This window comes from Enhydra lutris, unplaced genomic scaffold (assembly GCF_002288905.1).
Source record: "Enhydra lutris kenyoni isolate GAN:26980312 unplaced genomic scaffold, ASM228890v2 scaffoldscaffold68, whole genome shotgun sequence".
In the NCBI taxonomy this organism is placed as follows: Eukaryota; Metazoa; Chordata; class Mammalia; order Carnivora; family Mustelidae; genus Enhydra; species Enhydra lutris.
This window is the reverse complement of record NW_019154152.1, coordinates 9,709,912-9,733,296: the sequence shown is the minus strand read 5'-3', so window position 1 is coordinate 9,733,296 and position 23,385 is coordinate 9,709,912. Positions and strand designations below refer to the sequence as shown.

General features: G+C 38.0%; 3 protein-coding genes across 3 annotated transcripts; 1 reads left to right on the top strand and 2 right to left on the bottom strand.

Annotated features, from left to right (window-relative positions):
* Positions 1-647: 647 nt before the first annotated feature.
* LOC111159537 (olfactory receptor 52E2-like) lies at positions 648-1,597 on the bottom strand. Its single transcript, XM_022522063.1, is given in 2 exon segments — positions 648-1,159; positions 1,162-1,597. Coding segments are annotated over 2 exon segments (948 nt in total).
* A 12,752-nt stretch (positions 1,598-14,349) lies between these two features.
* LOC111159496 (olfactory receptor 52E1-like) lies at positions 14,350-15,290 on the top strand. Its single transcript, XM_022522015.1, is given in 2 exon segments — positions 14,350-14,764; positions 14,767-15,290. Coding segments are annotated over 2 exon segments (939 nt in total).
* A 6,529-nt stretch (positions 15,291-21,819) lies between these two features.
* On the bottom strand, positions 21,820-22,770 carry LOC111159316 (olfactory receptor 52D1-like). Its single transcript, XM_022521723.1, has one exon. The coding sequence runs from the start codon at positions 22,762-22,764 to the stop codon at positions 21,820-21,822; it is 945 nt and encodes a 314-aa protein (XP_022377431.1). The 5' UTR covers positions 22,765-22,770.
* Between the last annotated feature and the right edge of the window lie 615 nt (positions 22,771-23,385).

The following is a 23,385-nucleotide window of genomic DNA, read 5'->3' as shown; positions in this document are numbered from 1 at the left end:
CTCCTTACTCAGCAGGGAGCCTGCTTCTCCCTCTGCCTGTTGCTCCCCCTGCTTGTGCTTTCTTGCTTTCTGTCATATAAACAAATAAAATCTTTTAAGAAAGGCAAAAAAAAATAGTCTTTGATACTTGTAAATGGAGACAAATTTACTTATCAAAATATTAAAAGGCAGAAAAAAATGATGTTTATAAGTTTATAAGTTGAGTTTGCTGACTAATTTTAAACTCTTTAAATTCCATAAAGTCAAGGAAAATGGAATCTTCATCATTTTATCCCCAGCAGCTTGCAGTTATGAAATACACACTCAGAAAGTGATTATATTCAGAGAAAAAAGAAGCTGCATGAAATATCAACTAATTTAATGGCAATGGATACATTCAAAACTGTTGGTATGTAAATATCAATCAGATATTTAGATGAATAGAAAAAAATGACATGACCTATTACATCAAATTTTAAGGGGCAAAGAGGATGCGACAGTGCATGTTGGGAAATGGTCTGAAAAGGACATGGAAATTAAATACATTTGAATACTTACAGAATAGAGCCAATGTAGATACATATTTTAACATACTTTCTTGGAGAAGGCATCTTTCTGATTTGAGTTTCATAAAATTTCAGATTGAACTGAACACGTATTAGGTGTCATTATTTTTCCTTTCCTTGTTTCTGTAATAATATTTTCTTCACACGGTCATAGATCTGCTTGGTCCTGACTCCGTATATGACAGGGTTGAGCATTGGTGGCACGACAACATAAAGATTGGCCAAGAGTATGTGGATATAGCAGGGGACATTTCGGCCAAAGCGATGTGTCATGAAGGAAAAGAGGGCCGGTGTATAGAAGGCAAGGATGACACAAACATGAGAACCACATGTGCTGAGGGACTTGAGTCAGGCTTCACGGGAAGGAAGATGGAAAACAGCACGGAGTATCTGAACATAAGACAGGGCAATGGCTATGATGTCAAAGACTAGTTTACAAATTGCACATAAGCCATAGATGATGTTGATCTGGAAGCTGGCACAAGAGAGGCGAGCAAGACCCATGTGTTCACAGTAGGTATGGGGAATGACATGATTCCCACAGAAGGGCAATCGCAAGATAAGAAATACAAATGGGATCACAAAAATAAATGTTCTCACTAACACACCCAACGAATCACAGAAACAGCCTGGTTGGTGAGGGTGGTGCTATATTGGAGTGGATTACGGATGGCCACATAGTGGTCATAAGCCATTGCCAACAGGACCGCTGACTCCATAAGTGTGAAGCTGTGAATGAAAAACATCTGCACAAGGCAGGCTTCAAAGATGATCTCTCTGAGGTTGAACCAGAAGATCCGAAGCATCTTGGGGATGGTAGCTGTGGACAGACCCAAATCAACAGCAGCCAGCTTGTCCAGGAAGTAGAACATAGGCTGCTGTAGGCTACTCTCAGCCTGGATCACAAGCAGAATCATGAAGTTCCCGATGAGTGCAATCACATACACAGCACAAAAGGGAAAGCCGATCCAGACGTGCAGCGTTTCCATTCCTGGGATCTCCAGCAACAAAAAGGAGAAGAGGTGGAATTGGGTGTCATTGGGAAGGAGCATTCTATTTTGTAAGGCATAAGTCTTCAGAAATGTATGTTGACCCAATCTATAGGTTACCAGAGAGTCTCTGTCCTGTAGGAGACCTAAAGATAATAGAGGACACTTAATTAGCTACTTTTTCTCATTATCACAATCATCACCAACAGAACCTCCCCCTTCAGTTCTGACCAACTTAGGATTCTCCTAGCTTCTAAATATAATGATGAAAATTAATTCCAGCTGATTGACAACTCTCTGGGATTAGCACACAGGATGAAAAATAACTATACAACAAACGCACAGTTTCATCAAAATTTATGCCACAATATTAAAAATTACTTTAAATTGTTAAATTAGTCCATCTGTTAGTATTTAGTAATTATTATTATAAAATATTATTGGGAATAATAGTGAAAACCACAACATCAAATACCAATTATTGAGGGACTGCATATTATTTATAAGGCTTTTTGTCAGACTCTGGGCAAAAACCATCTCCAATATTTAAATTAAAAAAAAAAACCTTCAAGAAGAACATTAATTTTGCTTATTTTACATATAACTTATCTAATGATCAAGAGCTTAAGTAGCTTACCAGATGTTTAGCTATCTTTTTTAAAAAACAGATTTTATTTGTTTGACAAAGAGAGAGAGAGAACACAAGCAGGAGGAGTGGAAGGCAGAGGAAGAGGGAGAAGCAGGCTCCCTGCTGAACTAGGAACTCCATGCAGGGCTCAATACCAGGATCCTTGGATCATGACCTGAGCTGAAAGCAGATGCTTAATTCATTGAGCCACCCAGGTGCACCTTTAATAGTTAACTTTATAATGAAGAATCCTGAATCAAAGTCTCCAAGACTCCAAATTGTATGAAATTCAGATTCTTAAACCAAATTCCTATTGCAATTACTTTTAACTTTTCTTTTGCCAAAACATTAAAAAAAAAAAAATCTAAAATTGAATCCTCAACCCTGCCTCTACCAAACTCCAGCTTTAACTTAATCTTACTTTCGCTATTGTCTAATCTCAGTAAATGTCGTTATCATGTAACCAGGGGGGCCCATTCAGAAATAGGAGCATCAACCTTTTCTCTTCTCTACCTATTAAAAAAGTACTCTTGATTGTATTTCTAAAAATATCATGAAAATCAGTACAATTATCTCCATCCTCATTGGGATAGTTCCAATCATCATTTCTTGAGCTGATTAAGGCACTTTGCTTACTAGTGCTCAAGAGCATGAACTCTGCATTCAGACTAATTGTGTTAAAACCCAGCTTCATGACTTGTTCACTCTAGAGTTGAAGGAAAGCAAGTATTACATGTTAGCTGTGTGAGCTTATAGAACTGTCACATCGCTATACCTCAGTTCCCTTGGCTAGAATATAGAAATAAGTGCGAATAAAAAAAATATAGAATATAGAATATAGAATAAGTGCAAATAAACCTTTAAAAATGAAATCCTTAATTATTTATGTACTTATTTATTTATTTTTTAAGTAGGCTCCACACTGGGCATGAAGCCCAAAGTGGGGCCCGAACTCACGACCCTAAGATGAAGACTTGAGCTGAGATCAAGAGTTGGATGCTTAACTGACTGTGCCATCCAGGTGCCCCAAACCCTTAATTTAAGGATAAGATAATTCTTTTAAAACACCTTGAACCATGTTCCAATGATACCAGTTGTCTCTTAATCTTTAGATATTGAGCAGACTGTTTTTTCTAAAATCCACTTTGAATAGATTCAGCCTAAAGACTATATTCCTTTGTATTTTTTTGCATTTTTTAAAATTTCTTTTCAGCGTAACAGTATTCATTGTTTTTGCACCACACCCAGTGCTCCATGCAATCTGTGCCCTCTCTAATACCCACCACCTGGTTCCCCCAACCTCCCACCCCTCACCCCTTCAAAACCCTCAGATTGTTTTTCAGAGCCCATAGTCTCTCATGGTTCACCTCCCCTTCCAGTTTCCCTCAACTCCCTTCTCCTCTCCATCTCCCCTTGTCCTCCATGCTATTTGTTATGCTCCACAAATAAGTGAAACCATATGAAAATTGACTCTCTCTGCTTGACTTATTTCACTCAGCATAATCTCTTCCAGTCCCGTCCATGTTGCTACAAAAGTTGGGTATTCATCCTTTCTGATGGAGGCATAATACTCCATGGTGTATATGGACCACATCTTCCTTATCCATTCATCCGTTGAAGGGCATCTTGGCTCTTTCCACAGTTTGGCAACCATGGCCATTGCTGCTATAAACATTGGGGTACAGATGGCCCTTCTTTTCATTACATCTGTATCTTTGGGGTAAATACCCAGTAGTGCAATTGCAGGGTCATAGGGAAGCTCTATTTTTAATTTAAAGACCATATTCTTTTACAGAAATTATTTGGCCTTTTCTGACCATGATCTTACTTATTCTCTAAGTTCCAGCCTTAGTCTTCTTTCTGCCACACTTCTCCCATGTCTCTTCTTTTCCTACCCCTCCCTTTTCTTTCAGACATCACTGTGAAGTAAGGATGACCTGTGAGCTGGGAGACTCACCAGACAGCACCAGGATGGAATCCTGTCTCTGTTCTGTCTCAACCTGCTCAGTCTTTAATGAGGGTGCTTTCAACATAAAATCCCTTAGAGCCAATTTTGTAAAAACAAACAAACAAAAAAACCAAAACAAACAAACAAAAAGAACAAGGTCTCTGAGGAGTCTAGTTTCTAATCTGGTCCCAAGTCATGACTACAAATCCATGACTTGTAAGGAAATTAAGGCAGGGAAAAGTAAGGTTTCTTGGTCACTTTGCTGGCTTCCATTAACCTTTTAGTTCCTTGCTGTGTTAGGAATCCACGTGATGACTAACACAGCTCATTCTTTCACCATTCCAGATCATCACTTTGGGGGACAGTATAATTTCGTGTTCAAGAGCCAGGCTCTCAAGTCAGATCATTGCTCTTCTACTCATAGTTTTATCAATTTTCTTAGATAAGTGACATCAGTCAGATAATTTAACCTCAGAATTTTGTTTCCCATTTATTTTTCAGTTTCTCCCTCTGTTTATTGCACCAACCTACTTCTCACACATAGATAATCTCAAATGTGATCATGTACTCTCTGAGTTCTTTTTATTGATAACATTGTGATTAAATTTTGAGTTACATCCAAAAGGCAAAATTAACATAAAATTTTGTAATGTAACCCCTGTAAGCCTGTAATTCAATAACCTTAAGCAGATGCTAACATTGTGTCTTAGGTGTTTCACATCAATCTACTTAATCTATGAAAAATAAAACTTGACTGGTGCAGGTATGGTCCCTATAAGTCCTTTTGATTGCTTTCTTTCCCAGTAATGAACCAATATATCTCAAAAGTAAGACCTGTAGAGGCTTAGTTAATGCCATTAGTCTTCATGGGTGTGTGACCACTGCAATACTCAGGACCCTGCCTTCAAAAGGGGGCCCTACAGTTGGGGTTTAATTTCTGTCGTACTTAGAGTTTAATGTCGTCTTGAATTTTTAAACAATTTTATCTTTGCATTTATGCCCTGTAATTAAAATCTTTTATGAAAATGGGGCAGGTGTTGAAGCTTAGAGCCTGACTTGTACATTCTCACCTACTGTACCCTCTGCATATATTCCCAGGATGATTGCTGGGTTACTTGCTACCCTACCCTTGCTCAGAGATTGCCTCTGCCTTTTGCCATTGGCATGCTCCTGACCCTGATTCTAGCCACACCTGTAACCAGTAATCCAATTCACAGGACAGCAATCCTTTGCTCCTGTGCATGTTTGCACTTATCTATAGGCTATTCCCGAGCTCCAAAGAGAGCAAGATAAAAGAGAAAATGGAAAACACCATTATTGGTTAAAAGAGAGACCATGGAAGAAAAAGAAAAGCCATGCTCTTCCCTGTATTTGTAATAAAGGGCCAAGCACCTTCACTTTGCACTGGGTTTCTCAAGTTATGTAGCTTTCACTAGTTAATGGACTGGCTCAGACACACCTGCACATTCAGGGTGCTGTTTTGGACTGAATGCTTTTGCCCTCCCCCTGCCCCTCCAAATTCATACAAGTTGAAGCTGTAACCTCCAATGTCATAGTACTTGAAGATGGGTCTTTGGAGGCAATTAGGGTTAGATTAAGTTCTGAGGGTGAGGCCTTCATGATGGGAATGATAGCTTTATAAGAAGAAAAGAGGCCAAGGGCACCCGGGTGGCTCACTTGGTTAAGCGACTGCCTTTGGCTCAGGTCATGATTCTGGAGTCCCAGGATCGAGTCCCGCATTGGGCTCCCTGCTTTGCGGGGAGTCTGCTTCTCCCTAGGACCCTCCCCCTTCTCATGCTCTTTCTCTCTCAAATAAATAAATAAAATATTAAAAAAAAAGAAGAAGAAGAGAGGCCAAAGCAGATATCTGCAAGCTAGGAAGAGACCTCTCAGCAGGAACCAAATGGGCTAACACCTTGATCTTGCATTTCCCAGGTTTAGAAATGTCACTGAGAAAATGAAAAAGCGGTTATGATTAGAATCCAACCCCTGCTTCTAAACCACTTCCACTGAAATATTTTAACTCTGTGTTCAGAAACCGGCCACACCTCTGCACTGTGGGGACCTCCATCACATGCTAGAAATGGAGTGGTGGATACACTTCATCAGTTCCTCCACGTTTTACCTGAACATGTGTTATCTTTTCACTCTTCATGGGCATTTTTCCAAAATAATAGGTTTAGAAGAAAACTGAGGGGGCAGGTCTCAAAAGGAAAAGCTTTTGGTGGGCACAGAGGGAAGTGAATGAGGAGAGTTGGGAGAATATCAGTGGCCAGATTGCTACCTTAGGCAGCTCTTGGAACCCAGTTACTAGGGAAGAAAAGGGAGCTAATCAGATCATTAGGTACATTTTGGCAGTTTGACACAGAGGGACAGTATTCTAACTTTATGGCAGCTAATCAACTGCATTGGCAGACTGAGACATTCCTGCCAAGAGAACTTGAGCATCAGATAAAGTGGAAGTTAATAGCAGACGTGTCTGTGATCAGACACTGAGCCCAGGATCCTACAACAAAGTGAGACAAAAGTGGAAATTCCAACAGTGAGAGCTGAAATCCTAGAACTCAGATCTAGGAATGTGTACATGTTTCTGGATACAAAGCCTGAAAACAAGTGAATGTACACTATCATCCCCCAAAGATCATGGATCCATTGGAATTCTCTAAAAATAGATGAAAAAAGACATGAGAGAACAGCAAGGTGTATAATCTGTCTTTCCTCACCTCACCCCATCTCTTTAGACTGGCATTATCCCCAGTACCTTGCTGAAGCTAAAACACCTCTAGTCAAGTTAATGATCTCCAGTTATGCAACCCAAACAAACTCCGCCCTCATATGACAAATTTTAGCAGCATGGGAAACTGGCCATTCACTCATTTGAAAGTAATTGTCTTTACAATTGAATTAAATTGAAACTATTCTTACATGTTTTTGTTTTCTCCCACCTCACTACATGATCTTTTTAATATTTGTTATGTCCTCCTCTACTGCCTGACTTCTAAATGTTGTCATGAATACCCTATGTCTTACTTCTGCTTTAATGTCTCTGCTATATCTATATTCTTTTTAAAGATATTTTATTCAGTAATTGGCTTTAAAGACTGTATATACATTGGAAACTCCACAGTACCTCTCCATCCCTTACTTCTCTACTGATCTCCACCATGAGAGAGAAAACTGTCTACTAGGTATCTCTGCATATATGTCTAAAAGGCACAGCAAAGGTCACATGGCTAAGAAGGAATTCTTGATAACTGCCTTAACATTTCCATCTTAGTAAATGTAACTCTTCTTGTACAGTTGGTTGAATTTAAAACTAGTCGTTGTCTTTAGTTATTCAAATCTTTCTACCCCATCCAATTCATCAACATATTCTTTTGTTATAAAAATTGTTAGAAGACATGTGCTTTTTTCCAAAGTATTTTAATTTAGTCCCTTCATCACTGTCATGATTTCTTTTCTACATTATTTTTCTTAGCCTCTTGACTTGAGACTTTTAGTGCCCATAGTTATCTGCCAGAAGTAAACATGAAATCTCTAGACTGAAATAACTTTAATGTAACATTATCCTGGGCTTCAGATTATTTCTACATTATTTTTACACAAAATGTTTGGCATTAACATAACAAAGTTCAGAAAGAAGCAAAAGGATGTGACATAAAACAAAAACATTAGTAATAAAACAAGAAGAAACATAGGGGAGTCAATAATACAGTTTCCAGACGGATTTTATGAAACAACCTTGGTAATAGGCAGAGAAATGGCCCATCTCCCCCGAAGGTATTCACATCCTCGTCCTAGGAAACTGTGGATAGGTTACCTTGCAGAATAAAGGTAAATTTAGATTGCTATTAATCATATCTTAAATCTGAGACTTTATTCTAGGTTATCTAGATAGGGTCAAGGTAGTCACAATGGTCCTTGAAGGTGGAAATGAGAGGCAGCAGAAATCTAACATCTAAAGGTAAGATGCGAGAAACCCTTGGGGCGCCTGGGTGGCTCAGTTGGTTAAGCATCTATCTTTGCCACAGTTCATGATCTCAGGGTTCTGGGATCAAGCCACAAATCGGGCTCCCTGCTCAGTGGGGAGTCTGCTTCTCTCCTTCCCTCTGCCCCTCCCCTGCTACTTGTGCTCTATCTTTCTTGTGATCTCTCAAATAAATGATATTAAACAAAAAATAAAGATATGAGAAACCCTTGACTAGCTGCTATAGACAATGTGTCTCCCTCCAAATTCATATTCTGAAATCTAATCCCCAGTGTGATGGTATTTGGAGGCAGGACCTCTCAGAGGGGATAAGGTCATGAAGATGGAGCTTAATTATGGAACAGAGGGGAATTAATATCCTTTTGGAAGATACCCCAAAGGGCTCCCTCCTCCCTTCTGTCATGTGAGGACATAGCAACCATCTGGGAACCAGGAAGCTTCTTACCACAGACTGAATCTGCCTGCACCTTGATCTTGGACTTCAAGTTTCTGCTGTATACAGGCCACCCAATCTATGGTATTCTGTTACAACAACCCAAATGGGCTGACGTCAGCCTTTACCAGCCTTGAAAACTGAAGGAGGCACATGGTCAAGGAATGTGGGCATCCTCTGGAAGCTGGAAAAGTCAAGACAAAGGATTCACCTCTAAAGCTTCCAGAAAAGAAAGCTACCCTGCTGACATCCTGATTTTAGCTGACATCCTGATTTTAGTGATATGTTTTGAATTTCTAACCTACAGAATTGTAAAGTAATAAATCTGTGTTGTTTTAAGCCACTAAACTTGTGACAATTTATTATGGCAGCAGTAGAAAACAAATCCAACCTTCAGAGGATTAAAATCCTATATAGACTATTTGGAGAAAAAAAAAAAAGACATTTTAATATAGTAGATCTAACCAATATGGATGAACCTGCACATAAGATTACTGAATATCATTTATGACACACACACACCCACACACATATAAAAACTGTATATAAGAGGTCATAAAGCAATGATGAAATTATCACTAATTAATGTAAGAAAATGAAAAAAATTGGTATTTTGGAAGATTAATGTAGAATTGCCAAAAACATATATAATGAATTTTAGAAGCAGGGAAATAATAAATGAAGAGGTGAAATATTTGAAAAACATGATGATAATTTCAAAAATTAAAGAAACATAAAACTTCATATTTATGGGACATCTGGTATGTTGAATAGATATTTAAAATTATAATCTTACAGAAATAATTAATCACTATCAAATTACTATCAAAGTCAAGGTACACATTCCAAAAATTTCAAAGAGTAAAAATGTATCACTTACACAGTGATAATAATCATATTGGAATTAGCATGACCACAAAGGCACTGGATCCAGGGGAGAACTAAAGCAATATTTGCAAATTTGTGCAGGTAACTCTCACTCCCTACAAACTGCTAGATTTTCTTAATGTATACAAATAGTGAGTTGACATAAAAAGATCCCTACCCCCATTTTTTTGTGTGCCTGTGTTGCTATTCTTTTTTCATCTAATCTGACAGATGACTGGTTGAAAGAATAAAACACTCATTTTCTGTTTTCTTTGTGTATTTGAGATCTTTAAATATCCCATAGTGATTACTGTAATTTGGTAGAAGAAAGAATGAGAAGTCAATCAAATATATTTATGTATTATCAGTCAATTAAAAAAAAGTTCACTATTGATACTCTGGTAACATGTTTATTTTTTTTTTCTATTTTTCTGTTGCCATATTTTGCTATACAAAACCAAACAAAACAAACAAGTAATTGAGTTGATTTAAATTTGGCTTCTTGACTGAAAGAGTAGCCATGAACTATCCTAACTACCAGCCACTGTATGGGGATCTCCTTTGGTATTTATTCTGTTGAATGATGACCTTCTAACTTGTTAAGAGTGTGGAAGTTTGAGGGGGCTTGATGTTGTCCACATCTCTGAGACTTGGATTCTGTGAAAATTTCATTTTCCTTGATGACACCCAACATGCTTTAGCTTCAGTGTCTTTGCATTTGCTGTTCCCTCTGCCTGGAAAGCTTTCCCGCAGCCATCACCCCATTCCAGATTCCACATGACTTGCTCCACCTTCCCTTACCCTTACCTTAAAGTCACATTCCTGACAATGTTACTTAGAATGACTCTCACCATCAGCATCCTCTCCGACTTCCCAGCCTTATATTTCAACATAGTTCATTTTTGTCATCTATGTAATTTTTTATTCTGTTTCTTGTCTTTCACTGTCCGTGCTGTTTACTACTCTACAGGCAGTGCCTCAAATGGCGCCTGACACATAGTAGATGGTCGGTGCATAGTTGTTTCAATTCATCAGTGAGTGAATGATAAAACTGATGTATCCATCTGAATGTCCAAGGTCAGCTCCTATTACTCATGGAAAACCCTCTAGAATGGAAGCTTAAACACTCAACTCTACCTCTCCATGTGAACTACTCTTCTTTTTCTGTTTCTGTCCCTTCATCGGTAAAAAGGGTTGATATCCTCATATGATGTTAGGACTATAGGACACTGAAACTCGTTTGACAAATGTCCCCATTTTTCAGGTTTCAAAATGGAGATTGAAAGGATAAGGCAATTCATATATGGCTTTAAATAACTAGTCAGGAAAGGAGTGATTAAAATGATTAGCCTCTGCCTTCTGGATTTTTATTCCTGCTTTCCACTACTGATGGGAAACCTCCGCTGGGATGACATGATAGGTTTCTGTATGATTTCCTCACTTCAGGATAGTCCAATTATGCTAAATATTGAGTCATTATGATGCAAATTTTAGTGTACTTCTTTGCTTTTTAGCACTTCAGTTTTAATAAATATTGACTCAATGTGGTAGTTGCATGATACTAAGAAGATATACCCAGACTTAATATAACCTTTAGCTTATATATATTTGGAGCTTGGACAAGCCACCCCCTCCCTTGAAGAGGTTCAGAAGTAATAGCCTAAAACTGATTCCAGGAACCCAATTGGGAAAAATGTTTAAGAAAATTTACAAGACCAAAACAATAATACTATTTAATAATAATAATAATAATAATCCCACTGAAAATATGCTAATATTAGATTTGGGAGCCAAGGTCAGGAATCAGGACATTGCCTATTGGAGTCTGGTATATTCTATTCCACTAGAAAAGGAGTTAATCCAGATCTCAGAGCTTTCTTGCCCCCTCTCCTCCTAGGGAATCCCAATGCAGACAAACTTCCCCTCTAGAGGCTTGGCCACAGTATAAAAAATCCTCCCACCAAAGCAAAAGGAGTTCAGAAGGTTGCTAGGGGAGATTTGCTAACTTCTCCAGGAGTCCTTGCTGGTAAGCAATGCTTTGGAGGTATGGTTCCTTATCTGTAACCAGCTGAGCACAAGAAAAAGAGTGGTAGTTGATAGGATGGGGGGAGTAGAAAAACTTGCTGACTGAAGGCAGGGGATAAGGGAACTGACTGTAAGAATGTGTTGGCATAATCTCTATGTGCATGTGAGCAACTGATTCTTTTGTTTCTAATACTCCCTTATACTGTCTCTGCATGCAGCTCCGACATCTTTTGACACCTCTGCCATTCTTTTTGTGCGGAGAGCTCTTCACTGACCTGGAGCCTATCTAATTACTGATCTATCAAGGTTCTTTCTTTTCCTGTGTTCTGATTCTTGCTCACTGTTACCTCTCCTTCAGTCCCTTCTAATCTAATTTAAAGGTTGGATAAATGTCCCCATCCTGAGTGCGTTTTCGACATAGAGGGAGAATAATAATTGAACTTACCTTAACCTATTCAGAAATTATCTCTCACCAATTACAACATAGTAAAACACACCAAACCACTTGCTACTGTCTTCCAACTAAAGGTAGTGCTAATCATTTTGGAATGGTTTGGTCTTCTAGTGTGTAATGCTAATGTCCTAAAATGTCTAAGGATAGGTTTAATCAGATATACTCTATTATAAATGTTAGGACCCCTACCAAAATATATATAGGGAGGTAAAGTGAGGATCAGTATTTAGTCTGCTGACCCCTGATGTACAGATTATCTGAAGGTCTGAGATAAGGCAAACCACTTCCACTATAGCTCTCTACTTTATTGTGTTCTTATCAATAGGTTTTTACCAGTAATTGTAACTCTACATTTTTGATGACCCATCTTGACTCATGCAAACATTGCAAGAATTCAGCTACATAGGCATTTTAGCCTCATTTCATGCATAGGTGAGGAATCATAGACTCAAAGAGGGGAAATAATTTAACCAAATTCACATGGCAGGAAGACTCTGACTTTAATTCCTAATGTCTGCTTCTATACATTACACCATTTCTCATCTACTAAACTCTAAATTAGCTGAACCACAATCACAGAAAAAGAAATCTGATTATAAGATTCTACTTCATCCCCAAATACCCAAATACCCTGGGTTTAAATGCTTTTCCTTGCATATAGTCTTCCCAGTTCAAATTAGGGATAGTTTCTTATATAGTTCATATTGCTTTCTTGAGATACCTCTTCTATTTTTTTGAATTAGTTAATTTGCTTGACTAATTATCTTAACTGTTTCCTCCCTGTACCTGTGATCAAACCCTTCTTTCTAGGATTTCTTAAGCAATTTGCCCAAGACCCAAGTTGCAATGCACCCTTCCAACTCACACACACACACACACACACACACACACACACACACACGCTTCCATCCCCAGACACAATGTCTACTACAGTTACTCTGGCTAATGTAGTTTGTAGCTTGTTTCTCATTTGCCCGGGGCTTGGCAGTCTCACAGAATACTGAGCAGAGAAACAAGGGAAAGGCCTAATCCTATCTATAGGGAGTGGAGCACATCAAAGGTGATCTATAACAATAATACATTTACCTCAGCCCTCCAGGTTCTTCCAAACTTGTCATGTCAGTAAGGAGATAGCCTTCTAGTGGTATGGATTAATCTACTTTCCTACTAGTGTTAACTTCTTAAATTGTAATTCTTACTTCTTCTGAGTTCCAGAACTTCTCTCTCTGTGTGCATTTGTCTGTCCATCTATCTATCTGCCTATCTGTCTATCTATCTATCATTATTTATCTATCATCTATCTATATGGAAGTATATGAAAGGGAAGGCAAGAGGTTTTAATCACAATATGCTTAGAGTTTTTAAGGCATATATATTGTAATAAATTATATAGTCAGATAAATGATGGATTTAGTTTCCAGGAGTGGTGTGTATAAATTAATTCGCTATATTTGTGAATTTTGTGATATTTTATAAAACTGTACATTAATGTTTCTGTGCCCATGTGTAGATCTGTGTTTCTTTCTGTACAGACATCAGCAGGAAGGCACTTAAAGGGCAAAGCTCTATTCACCTACCATCAGAACAGAAATGAAAAAGAATATATGAATTTTTTTCTGAGCAGACTCAGATTAAGAGGATTATCTTGAAATGAAGTTTGGTATGGCTTCTTGATAAAACCTCAAGGCAGATTTATTCTCTAATATTGGTATCAGCAAGAAAGGAGAGATCAGAAGATGACTATGGCATGAAAAACTTTTTTGGGAACTTGAACAGTGAGAAGCCTACATAGGTACAAAATTGTCTTAGAAATTTCTGGTTTGGTATACTTGCAGTTTCCTTAAAGACACATTATATATGTTCAGCTCAGAAGTGTGATCCATGCAGAATCATAATGGCTGTCATTGTGTTTATGATTATGTTCCTATCTTGTACATAATATACATAGTCATAAATCAAATAATTTTTCTATAAAATACTAAATAATTTTCAGGAAATATTTTGTGCACCTAAGAAGCAAGGGAAAAACTTTATCTTGGCACTTATTTTCTTGGCACTTTATTTATTAATTTAAACTTTATCTTGGCACTTTATTTATTAATTTAAATGGTTCATTTGCATAACTGTTTCAACGACTAAAACTTTAAGTTCCATCATAAAAGGAACCTTCTCTAACTCATCTTTTGCTACCATCTTAGCACAGAACTTGGCATCTATGTTAGGTACTCAGTAAATTTTGATGAATAACAATATTCAATTTAATTGAATGGATATGATGATGTATACTGAAATCATGTGGCTTCATTTTACCATTCAATTTTGTACACTTTCAGGTGTCAATGTTGGGTAGGTACAATAAATGTTTCACTGTTTCCTTCATTTTCTCTGTGTGCTAAGCAAGGAGGAGGCTTATTCAGTGAATGGGGGGTACTTGATCTATAATATCTTTCACTATAAAAATATCCCAGGAAGATGGCCTCACTTAATACCACCCTATTTCATCCCTACTCTTTCTTCCTTCTGGGGATACCTGGTCTGGAACATATACATATGTGGATTGGTTTCCCTTTCTTTGCTGTGTATCTGACAGCTGTTCTTGGGAATATCAGCATCCTTTCTGTGATTGAGACTGAGAGCAGCCTCCACCAGCCCATGTTCTACTTCCTGGCCATTCTGTCATCTATCGACCTGGGCCTGTCCACATCCACCATCCCCAAGATGCTTGGCATCTTCTGGTTCAACCTGAGAGAAATCTCCTTTGAGGGATGTCTCATCCAGATGTTCTTTATCCACCTCTGCACTGGCATGGAGTCGGCAGTGCTCGTGGCCATGGCCTATGATCGCTATGTGGCCATCTGTAACACTCTTCAGTATTCACTGGTGTTGACAAACAGGTGGTAGTCATCATTGCAATGATAATCCTACTGAGAACTTTGTCTTTTGCCATACCCTTCGTTCTACTCATCCTACAGTTACCATTTTGTGGACACCAAATTATTCCTCATACTTACTGTGAGCACATGGGCATTGTCCACCTGTCCTGTGCCAGCATCAGGGTCAACATCATCTATGGTTTATGTACCATCTCTATCCTGGTATTGGACATCATAGCTATTGTCATTTCCTATGTCCAGATCCTTCGTGCTGTCTTTCGACTGCCTTCCCACGATGCCCGGCTCAAAGAATTGAGCACCTGTGGCTCTCACGTGTGTGTCATGTTGGCTTTCTACACTCCTGCATTTTTTTCATTTATGACCCACAGGTTTGGCCAGAATATTCCACGCTATATCCACATCCTTTTGGCTAATTTCTACGTAGTCATTCCACCTGCTCTGAACCCTGTAATCTATGGGGTCAGAACTAAACAGATTAGAGAACAGGTGCTGAAACTCTTTTCCAAGAAAACAACATAACTCTTGTAAAGAATCAAATTATCATATGGTTTCACTTATTTGTGGAGCATAACAAATAGCATGGAGGACAAGGGGAGATGGAGAGGAGAAGGGAGTTGAGGGAAATTGGAAGGGGAGGTGAACCATGAGAGACTATGGACTCTGAAAAACAATCTGAGGGTTTTGAAGGGGTGGGGGTGGGAGGTTGGGGGATCCAGGTGGTGGGTATTTGGAGAGGGCAAGGATTGCATGGAGCACTGGGTGTGGTGCAAAAATAATGAATATTGTTATGCTGAAAAAATAAAAAATTAAAAAAAAAGAATCAAATTAAGGAAAGGAGCGGCACTGATTGTCTTTGTTCAGAATGGAAAAAGAACTTTTGGAAGTTATGCAGACCCCTCTCAGGGAAGACCTGTGAGCCTCCTTCCCAAACTCAGAAAATGGAAGGCGAGACCCATGTCAAATGCATGAATAAAAGTGTCTTATAATTTTCCATTGTATGGAAATAATTCAGATTTCCCATATGGAAGAGAAAAAACACTTTGTTCTGCTTTCGTTAGAACTGAACACATCACATTCTGCAGTCAGCATCCTTTTGAAGCAAAACCAACCCTCCAAAAAGAAGACACCACACGAATAATTATAATAAAACCCATAAATTCCCTTAAATCCTAATTTAAACAAAGATAGTACATTGCCCTTAACATGTTGGTTCCCAAAATAATAGATGATGAAACACTTCCCATATTCCTGGCCTCCCTCTCAGAAAGAATGTTATTCTTGACTCTACCATGTTAATGTTGTTAGACATGAAATTGATCCTGTGACTATGATAATCATGTGAGAAAAGTAGAGATTTTCTACCATGAACTGAATTGTAAAAACTTTGTAAACTTTTAAAATTCATAGTCTTTTTTTGTTTTAAAGCAGCATTGTGTTGCTTTTTGCTGGATGAATATTTATATAGTCTAGTTTATTGATCTGTCTTTTCAAACAAACAATTATTTTTCAAACAGTTCTGTTTCTGTGTCTTGTGACACTTCACAGAGGATTTTTGCTCTCATGGAAAGCAGGAAATTTTAGTGATGTTCCAAGTCTAGTGTTAGCCAAGTGTGCACATGTGTACTCTGGTGCCATATGATATCACTCAGTTTTTTCTAGTTCTAAGTGGTATTATTGACTTCATTCGTAGAAAGAAGTCAGGAAATATATGTTTGTAAATTTTGACCAATAAAACTAAATTTTTAGCTATACTTTTACTGCAGGATTTCTCAGATCTTTCAACTAACAAATATGCATTTGAAAGTTAAGATGATATTGGCTTCAGATTGCTCCTTTGACCAAAATACGACACTAATATTCCATAGCATAAACTTTAGAAAAAAATCCTACTTATATTTATTATAATAGAAGAGATGCTGTCATATATTCTTAGAGGGAGTTTGTATTAATTAACATCATATCCTGAATTTGAAGCCATCAGTTATGCTGTGTAATTTATAAGCACAAGTGGCTGTTCCTGGAACCCTGTTGCAACCCTGAACTCAACCCCTATCTATTTATTCTACTTATGAAGTGGATTTTAATGATGTGGCCTTAATTGTATCTTCAATGATTAGGTTAGAGTTCAATCTGTTTATATGTGTTTTGGCTAGCTTTTGGAAATTTGGTACTTAGCTTTTAAATAGCTAAATCCACCAATGTAGTCACCTGGGCCTGAAGTCTGTGTTAGAAGGTTGCTAAGTACAGATTCAATTTATTTCATAGGTAAAGGACTATTCAGGTCATCGAATTCTTCATGCTTTTGCTTTGAATGTCTTCAGTGAATGTATCACATTCCTCTAACTTTACCCTGTGTTCAGGGTGTGGCTGATGAGTTAGGTTTTCTTGATGTCTACCCCACTGTCAATGTTAGATCTTCTCTTTGTTCCTGTGCTGCAGTAAGGCCACCCTCCATGTTCTGCACAATCCCTCAGGTGTAGAGCACTGTTACTTGTTCCTCAAACCCTTTTAATCTGGTGGTAAGAGCCAGAGGACATTAAATACCATCTGGGCTAGTTTAGCCTGTCTTGGGCTGGTAGTATGTTCCCGAGTCTTGAAAATGAAATGTCCTCAGTGATTCTGCCCCTTGCCGTAGGACATGTCTAAGGAACTTGTCTCACCCTGGGTTATAGAGTTTATTTGCTCCTTTGGCTCAGCAGCAGTGGGTCTCCACTTGTGCTCTTCCTTCAAGTGAAGGCTTTTATTCCTTAGGGAAGAGATCCTGGGTGAAGGGTCCTTCCCATCTTACAGTGACTGCTATTCCCCTCCACCAGGCCTGGTCCATGATGAAGGTCTAGTCCGGCACTCAGACTTTATTATGAGTACCTGTCTAGGTCTAGGGAGAAAAACCTGAGTTAAGTATGAATTCCTCTTTGTGTCATATATACATCAGTTCCAGATATTCTGTATTTTCATATAGGTTTATACTCAGCTGTGAATAACTTGGTTTAAATTTTAACAAATTCTTCCTTATTCATTCATCCATTGAAGGGCATCTTGGTTCTTTCCACAGTTTGGCCACCGTGGCCATTGCTGCTATAAACATTGGGGTACAGATGGCCCTTCTTTTCACTACATCTGTATCTTTGGGGTAAATACCCAGTAGTGCAATTCCAGGGTCATAGGGAAGCTCTAGTTTTAATTTCTTGAGGAATCTCCACACCGTTCTCCAAATTGGCTGCACCAACTTGCATTCCCACCAACAGTGCAAGAGGGTTCCCCTTTCTCCACATTCTCTCCAACACATGTTGTTTCCTGTCTTGTTAATTTTGGCCATTCTACCTGGTGTAAGGTGGTATCTCAATGTGGTTTTAATTTGAATTTCCCTGATGGCTAGTGATGATGAACATTTTTTCATGTGTCTGATAGCCATTTGTATGTATGGAAGATGTGGTCCATATACACTATGGAGTATTATGCGTCCCCCAGAATGGATGAATACCCAACTTTTTTATCAACCTGGATGGGACTGGAAGAGATTATGCTGAGTGAAATAAACCAAGCAGAGAGAGTCAATTATCATATGGTTTCATTTATTTGTGGAGCATAAGAAATAACATGGAGGACATGGGAGATGGAGAGGACAAGGGATTTGAGGGAAATTGGAAGGGGAGATGAACCATGAGAGGCTATGGACTCTGAAAAACAATCTGAGGGTTTGAAGGGGTGGGAGGTAGGAGGTTGGGGGAGCCTGGTGGTGGGTATTATGGAGGGCACGTATTGCATGGAGCACTGGGTGTGGTGCATAAACAATGAATTCTGTTATACTGAAAAGAAATTAATTTTTTTTAAAAAATTAACAAATTCTTTATTGTGGCTTGTACAGTATCTGACACATGCCCCTAGTAAGCACAGGATCATGTTCCATCTCTTTTTGGAGTTATCTATCTTTCTTTAAATTTTGGATTATTCACACTGTGAGTTGAACTTTCTGACAGGGCCAAGAAAATTGTGAGTTTTTTTTTTATTATTCTCCACATATTTTTTTTTTGTCATAACGTTTTAAGTGACATTCTTTCCAACCTTTTGTATTTGAAGTAAGAACTATAAAACTCTATAGGAATTTTAACTCATGCCACATTCTCTGAGTAGGATATCTGTGTGTTTATTCTCAGCATCCTACAACTGTGGCATGGACATTGGATCACTGAATTAAAAATATATGGAACAAATGATGAAAAGTAAATAAGATTTTTTTTATGGGATATACCACAGACATTTTGAGTCTAATAGTTTTAGAAAGGGCCTAAGCAATATGTATTTTTAAGATGGTTCAAGCCTAAATTTTGAAAACTATCATTCTAGAAAGTTGAAACTTGGTTAATAACCAAATTGGGTGATTATTAGATGGAGAAAATGGGATAAACCTTAGAAAGTGAAATGAATGCAGAATTGGCTAACGCAAAACTGGATACCACTCTAATGTCCAACACACACACACACACACACACACACACACACACCACATACTCCACACACAACACACACTCCATACACTGCCTACTTAAATTGACCTAATCCACAGGAATTTTGCTTAGTTGCCTACCTAATGTTCCTGATGTCCTATTTTCTGGAACTATTCGTGACTTTCTTATAATCCCTAACCTAGGCTGATTATATATCTCCTTTCTAATTCTATTTTAGCAGTTGTCACATTGATATATAAGGGTGTAAATATTAATATGTAACTAAGTATAGAGTAGTTGTTGAGAATATAAACCTGGTGTCAAACTTCCTAGGTTCAAATTCTGTCTCCATTTTTAACCATCTCTATGACTATGAGAAAGTCAACTGATTTCCCTATTTCTCAGTTTCCTTATTTGTAAAATGAAGATATTAACCCTGAAAATCATTTTTAGTTTGCATGAGAATCAACCCATTAATGGGTTGATGTATATAAGAACTCACGGCTGACTATGAGAATGCACACATTATAAAAGTGTTACACATTATTATACTGAAAAAAATGTTTATTATGTCTGAATCAACTATATCAGACTATAGGAACAAAATATTTCTAGCCAATTCTTTATGTTCATGTATTATAATGTCCATCCTTTTTTTACCCTTATTCACTATGCATTAGGGAAAAGCTGTGCATTTGAAAATTCAGTAGGAATAAATTGAGTAAGTGTAATTAAGACCATTTTCCCGTGTCCCTCCCACCCCAACATACACACTTCCTGGTAGTGAGACTTTCTAAGGCAGTCCTTTGTTCTCTGGTGCTCCTCCATGTAGTAAGTCTTCATGATCTGATTAGGACTATATGCCTAAATCTGGGGTTTAGTTAAAGTGTTCACTGACTCTTGTACCACACTTAGTCCTCTAGAATAGACATTGTTACTAAGAAAGATGATATTTTCATCTCACATCTTCCATGTCTTTCTTCAATCTTGATCTTTTTAGGAATCAGATGGAAAGAAAGGATACATTTATTCTGTGCACCTCTGAAACTCTGAAACTGTTTACAAACTTTGCCTTAGTCATTCCTATATCCCTAGTGAATTCTGTTCCACAAGTAAGCACTAGCTAAATGGATCTAAACTGGGTGTGGTTATGAAGAATCAATGACCAGTAGCAACAATTATGACAGCTCACCTGTGAGAAGCTGTGTTCCTAGGAGTCCCATTGAGTGATCTGGCTGCATATGGAACCATTGTGAGATTATAAGAAAATTATGGCATTAGAACTAGACAGACTTCTAATCCTAGCACCTCTAAACTAGCCATTGAATATGAGTTTGTTGAGTTACTTATTATGGGAGCATTAATGATAATGTATTCTAAAATATATTGTGAAGGTTATGTATTAAAATCCACAATAAAGAGATTAGAATCTAGTAAATGCTTAACAAATGTTGATTCTCTTCACAATTTAGCTTGAAAGATGAAGTACTTGACTGAAATACTCCCCCTGTGGTCAACTAATGTCTCTGTTTCTCAACTTACACAAACACATCTCAGTTTTAGCTGCATTTAAGAATCACCTACAGGACCTTAAAACATGGATGCCTGAACACTACCTCCACACTACTTTTCCTTCCCTAGAGTATCATTTAAACAGAATCACAGTGTATGTAATCTTTTCTCACTTGCATAATACCTATGAAATTTACCCATGTGAAACTACAGAACACCCAAGAAATCAACAGGATCTAATGACAGTCAGACAGAAAAGATAATTACCTACAAATTAATGACAATTTAGCCAACAACAGTTTTCTTCAAAGTAATGATAGATTCTAGAAGACTGTAGGATAATGTCTTCAAAAGACTAAGGAAATGTTATAACTGGAGAATGGAACTGTGTAGCTGAAAGGTATTATCATGAAGACATAAATAAATCATTAAACACAGAACACAGAAGTTAGCATAAAAAAATTCTCATTAAGAAAGTGGTGAAGGGGTGCCTGGGTGGCTCAGTTGGTTAAGCGACTGCCTTCAGCTCAGGTCACGATCCTGGAGTCCTGGGATCGGGTCCCGCATTGGGCTCCCAGCTCCACAGGGAGTCTGCTTCTCCCTCTGATCTTCTCCTCACTCAAGCTCTCTTTCACTGTCTCTCTCTCGAATAAATAAATAAAATATTAAAAAAAAAAAGTGGTGAGGTATGTACTTGAGAAAGAAGGACATTTAGTCAAGAAATATGACTGGAGCAAAAAAAAAAAAGAGAAAATTTGTAAATCTGGTAGTAAGTCTTAACTGGTAATCCAAAGATAGGTGATTATATATCATGTTAATTTTAAATATCTCTTGTTTTTAGCCACAGATGATTCTAAATTTTGTTTGCTTGTTTTTTGTATTTTAGGAAATAACATTCTAATATTGTAGTAAAGAGTCATACTCAATAATACGTAATTATTGTTACAACATAAAATATATGTTTATGGATGAATTACTTCCCACAGAAAAACCCATGCCCTCTGATCATTAAAAGAGGAGCCTCATGAAGAAATCATTCAAAGATAGATGATATTTGTTCACATATTACTCATCAACCCAAAAGACATAACTCAAGGCTTTGAAAAACTAAAAAATTTAAGGAATCTGTCTCTTATCTTCTTGGTCCTTACCCCATAGATAATAGGGTTCACCATGGGTGGGACCAGAAGATAGATGTTGGCCACAAATATATGGACATGGGGAGCCACATGGTGCCCAAACCTGTGGGTGAGAAAAGAGAAGAAGGCTGGAGTATAAGACACTAAGATGACACAGATATGGGAACCACAGGTGCCCAAGGTCTTGAGTCGGGCCTCCTTGGATGGGAGGTGGAAGACAGTGTGAAGTATGAGAACATAAGAACAAATGATTAATATGAAGTCTACCCCACCAGTAAGGAAGGCAACAATGAGGCTGTAGGCTTTACGGATTCTTGTCTCAGCACAGGCAATCTTGATGAGGGCCATGAACTCACAGTAGGTGTGGGAAATGATATTTGTTCTGCAGTAGGGAAGCCAACGTAACAGAAAGGGGTGAGGACTGAGAAGTGCTATGCCCCGGAGTACTATACCTAAGCCCATCCCCCCAATCACAGCATGTGTCAGAATAGCCGAATGTCTTAATGGGTTACAAATGGCTACATAACGGTCAAAAGCCATGGCCAGGAAGAAGCCAGATTCCATGGTGGAACAAGAGTGAATCAGGAAAACTTGAGTGAGGCAGGCTTCAAAATGAATCTCTCCATCATGGAACCAGAAAAGACTAAGAAGTTTCGGTACAGCTGTGGTACACACAATAAGATCAGCCAGAGCCAGCATGCAGAGGAAGAGGTACATTGGCTCATGGAGGCTGGTGTCTGTCTTGATAATAAACAGAAGAGAACAGTTTCCCAGGATGGCCAAAATGTAGACCACACAAAAGGGGATGGAGATCCAGATGTGGGCAGCCTCCAGCCCAGGAATGCCAATGAGAATGAAGATTGATGGATGGACATTGGTCTTATTGTATGCTGACATAACCTGTGTCAGAATTTTAGCTTTCTCTTCATGAATTTTTCTCTACACCAAATAAAAATAATAGCTTACAAATTTTGAAACCTTTGATGAGTTAAGTCAACCAAAATGCAGGGAATTGTAGGTCAGGGAGTCATTACAATATCTATCAATATTTATAAATTATTTCACCATCATATCTGACTGTCAGATCTTATTTCACTGTTGTAATTTGTAATATGGCTGATCTGTAGATGCCAAATGAGGGAAAATATGCAGGTACCAAAAATCAGAGCTAAATATATGAAAATCCAAAGTCTTCTATCCACTGAGAAGAAAGTAACACCGACTGAAATCTAAAAAATGTGAAAGACTCTCAGGTGTATAATTCAGTAATTCAGTATTTACATACAACACCTATATTACATTGTATGTTAACTAACTGGAATTTAAATAAAACCTAAAAAATAGGATAAACACAAGTGTAGATGCACAGTGGAATAGCTGTATGCTTAATCATCGAAACTTCACTGTATGTAATGAATATCTCCTTCAACTAACTTCTTTCATTAAGATACATGTATTTGTAAACATATATGTAGAATCATATGGGAAAATGTGTAAGAGTCATGGGTTTGGCGGACA

Coding starts and splice junctions, on each gene's coding strand:
- LOC111159316 (XM_022521723.1), bottom strand. CDS start 22,764: ATGTCAGCATACAATAAGACCAATGTCCATCCATCAATCTTCATTCTC.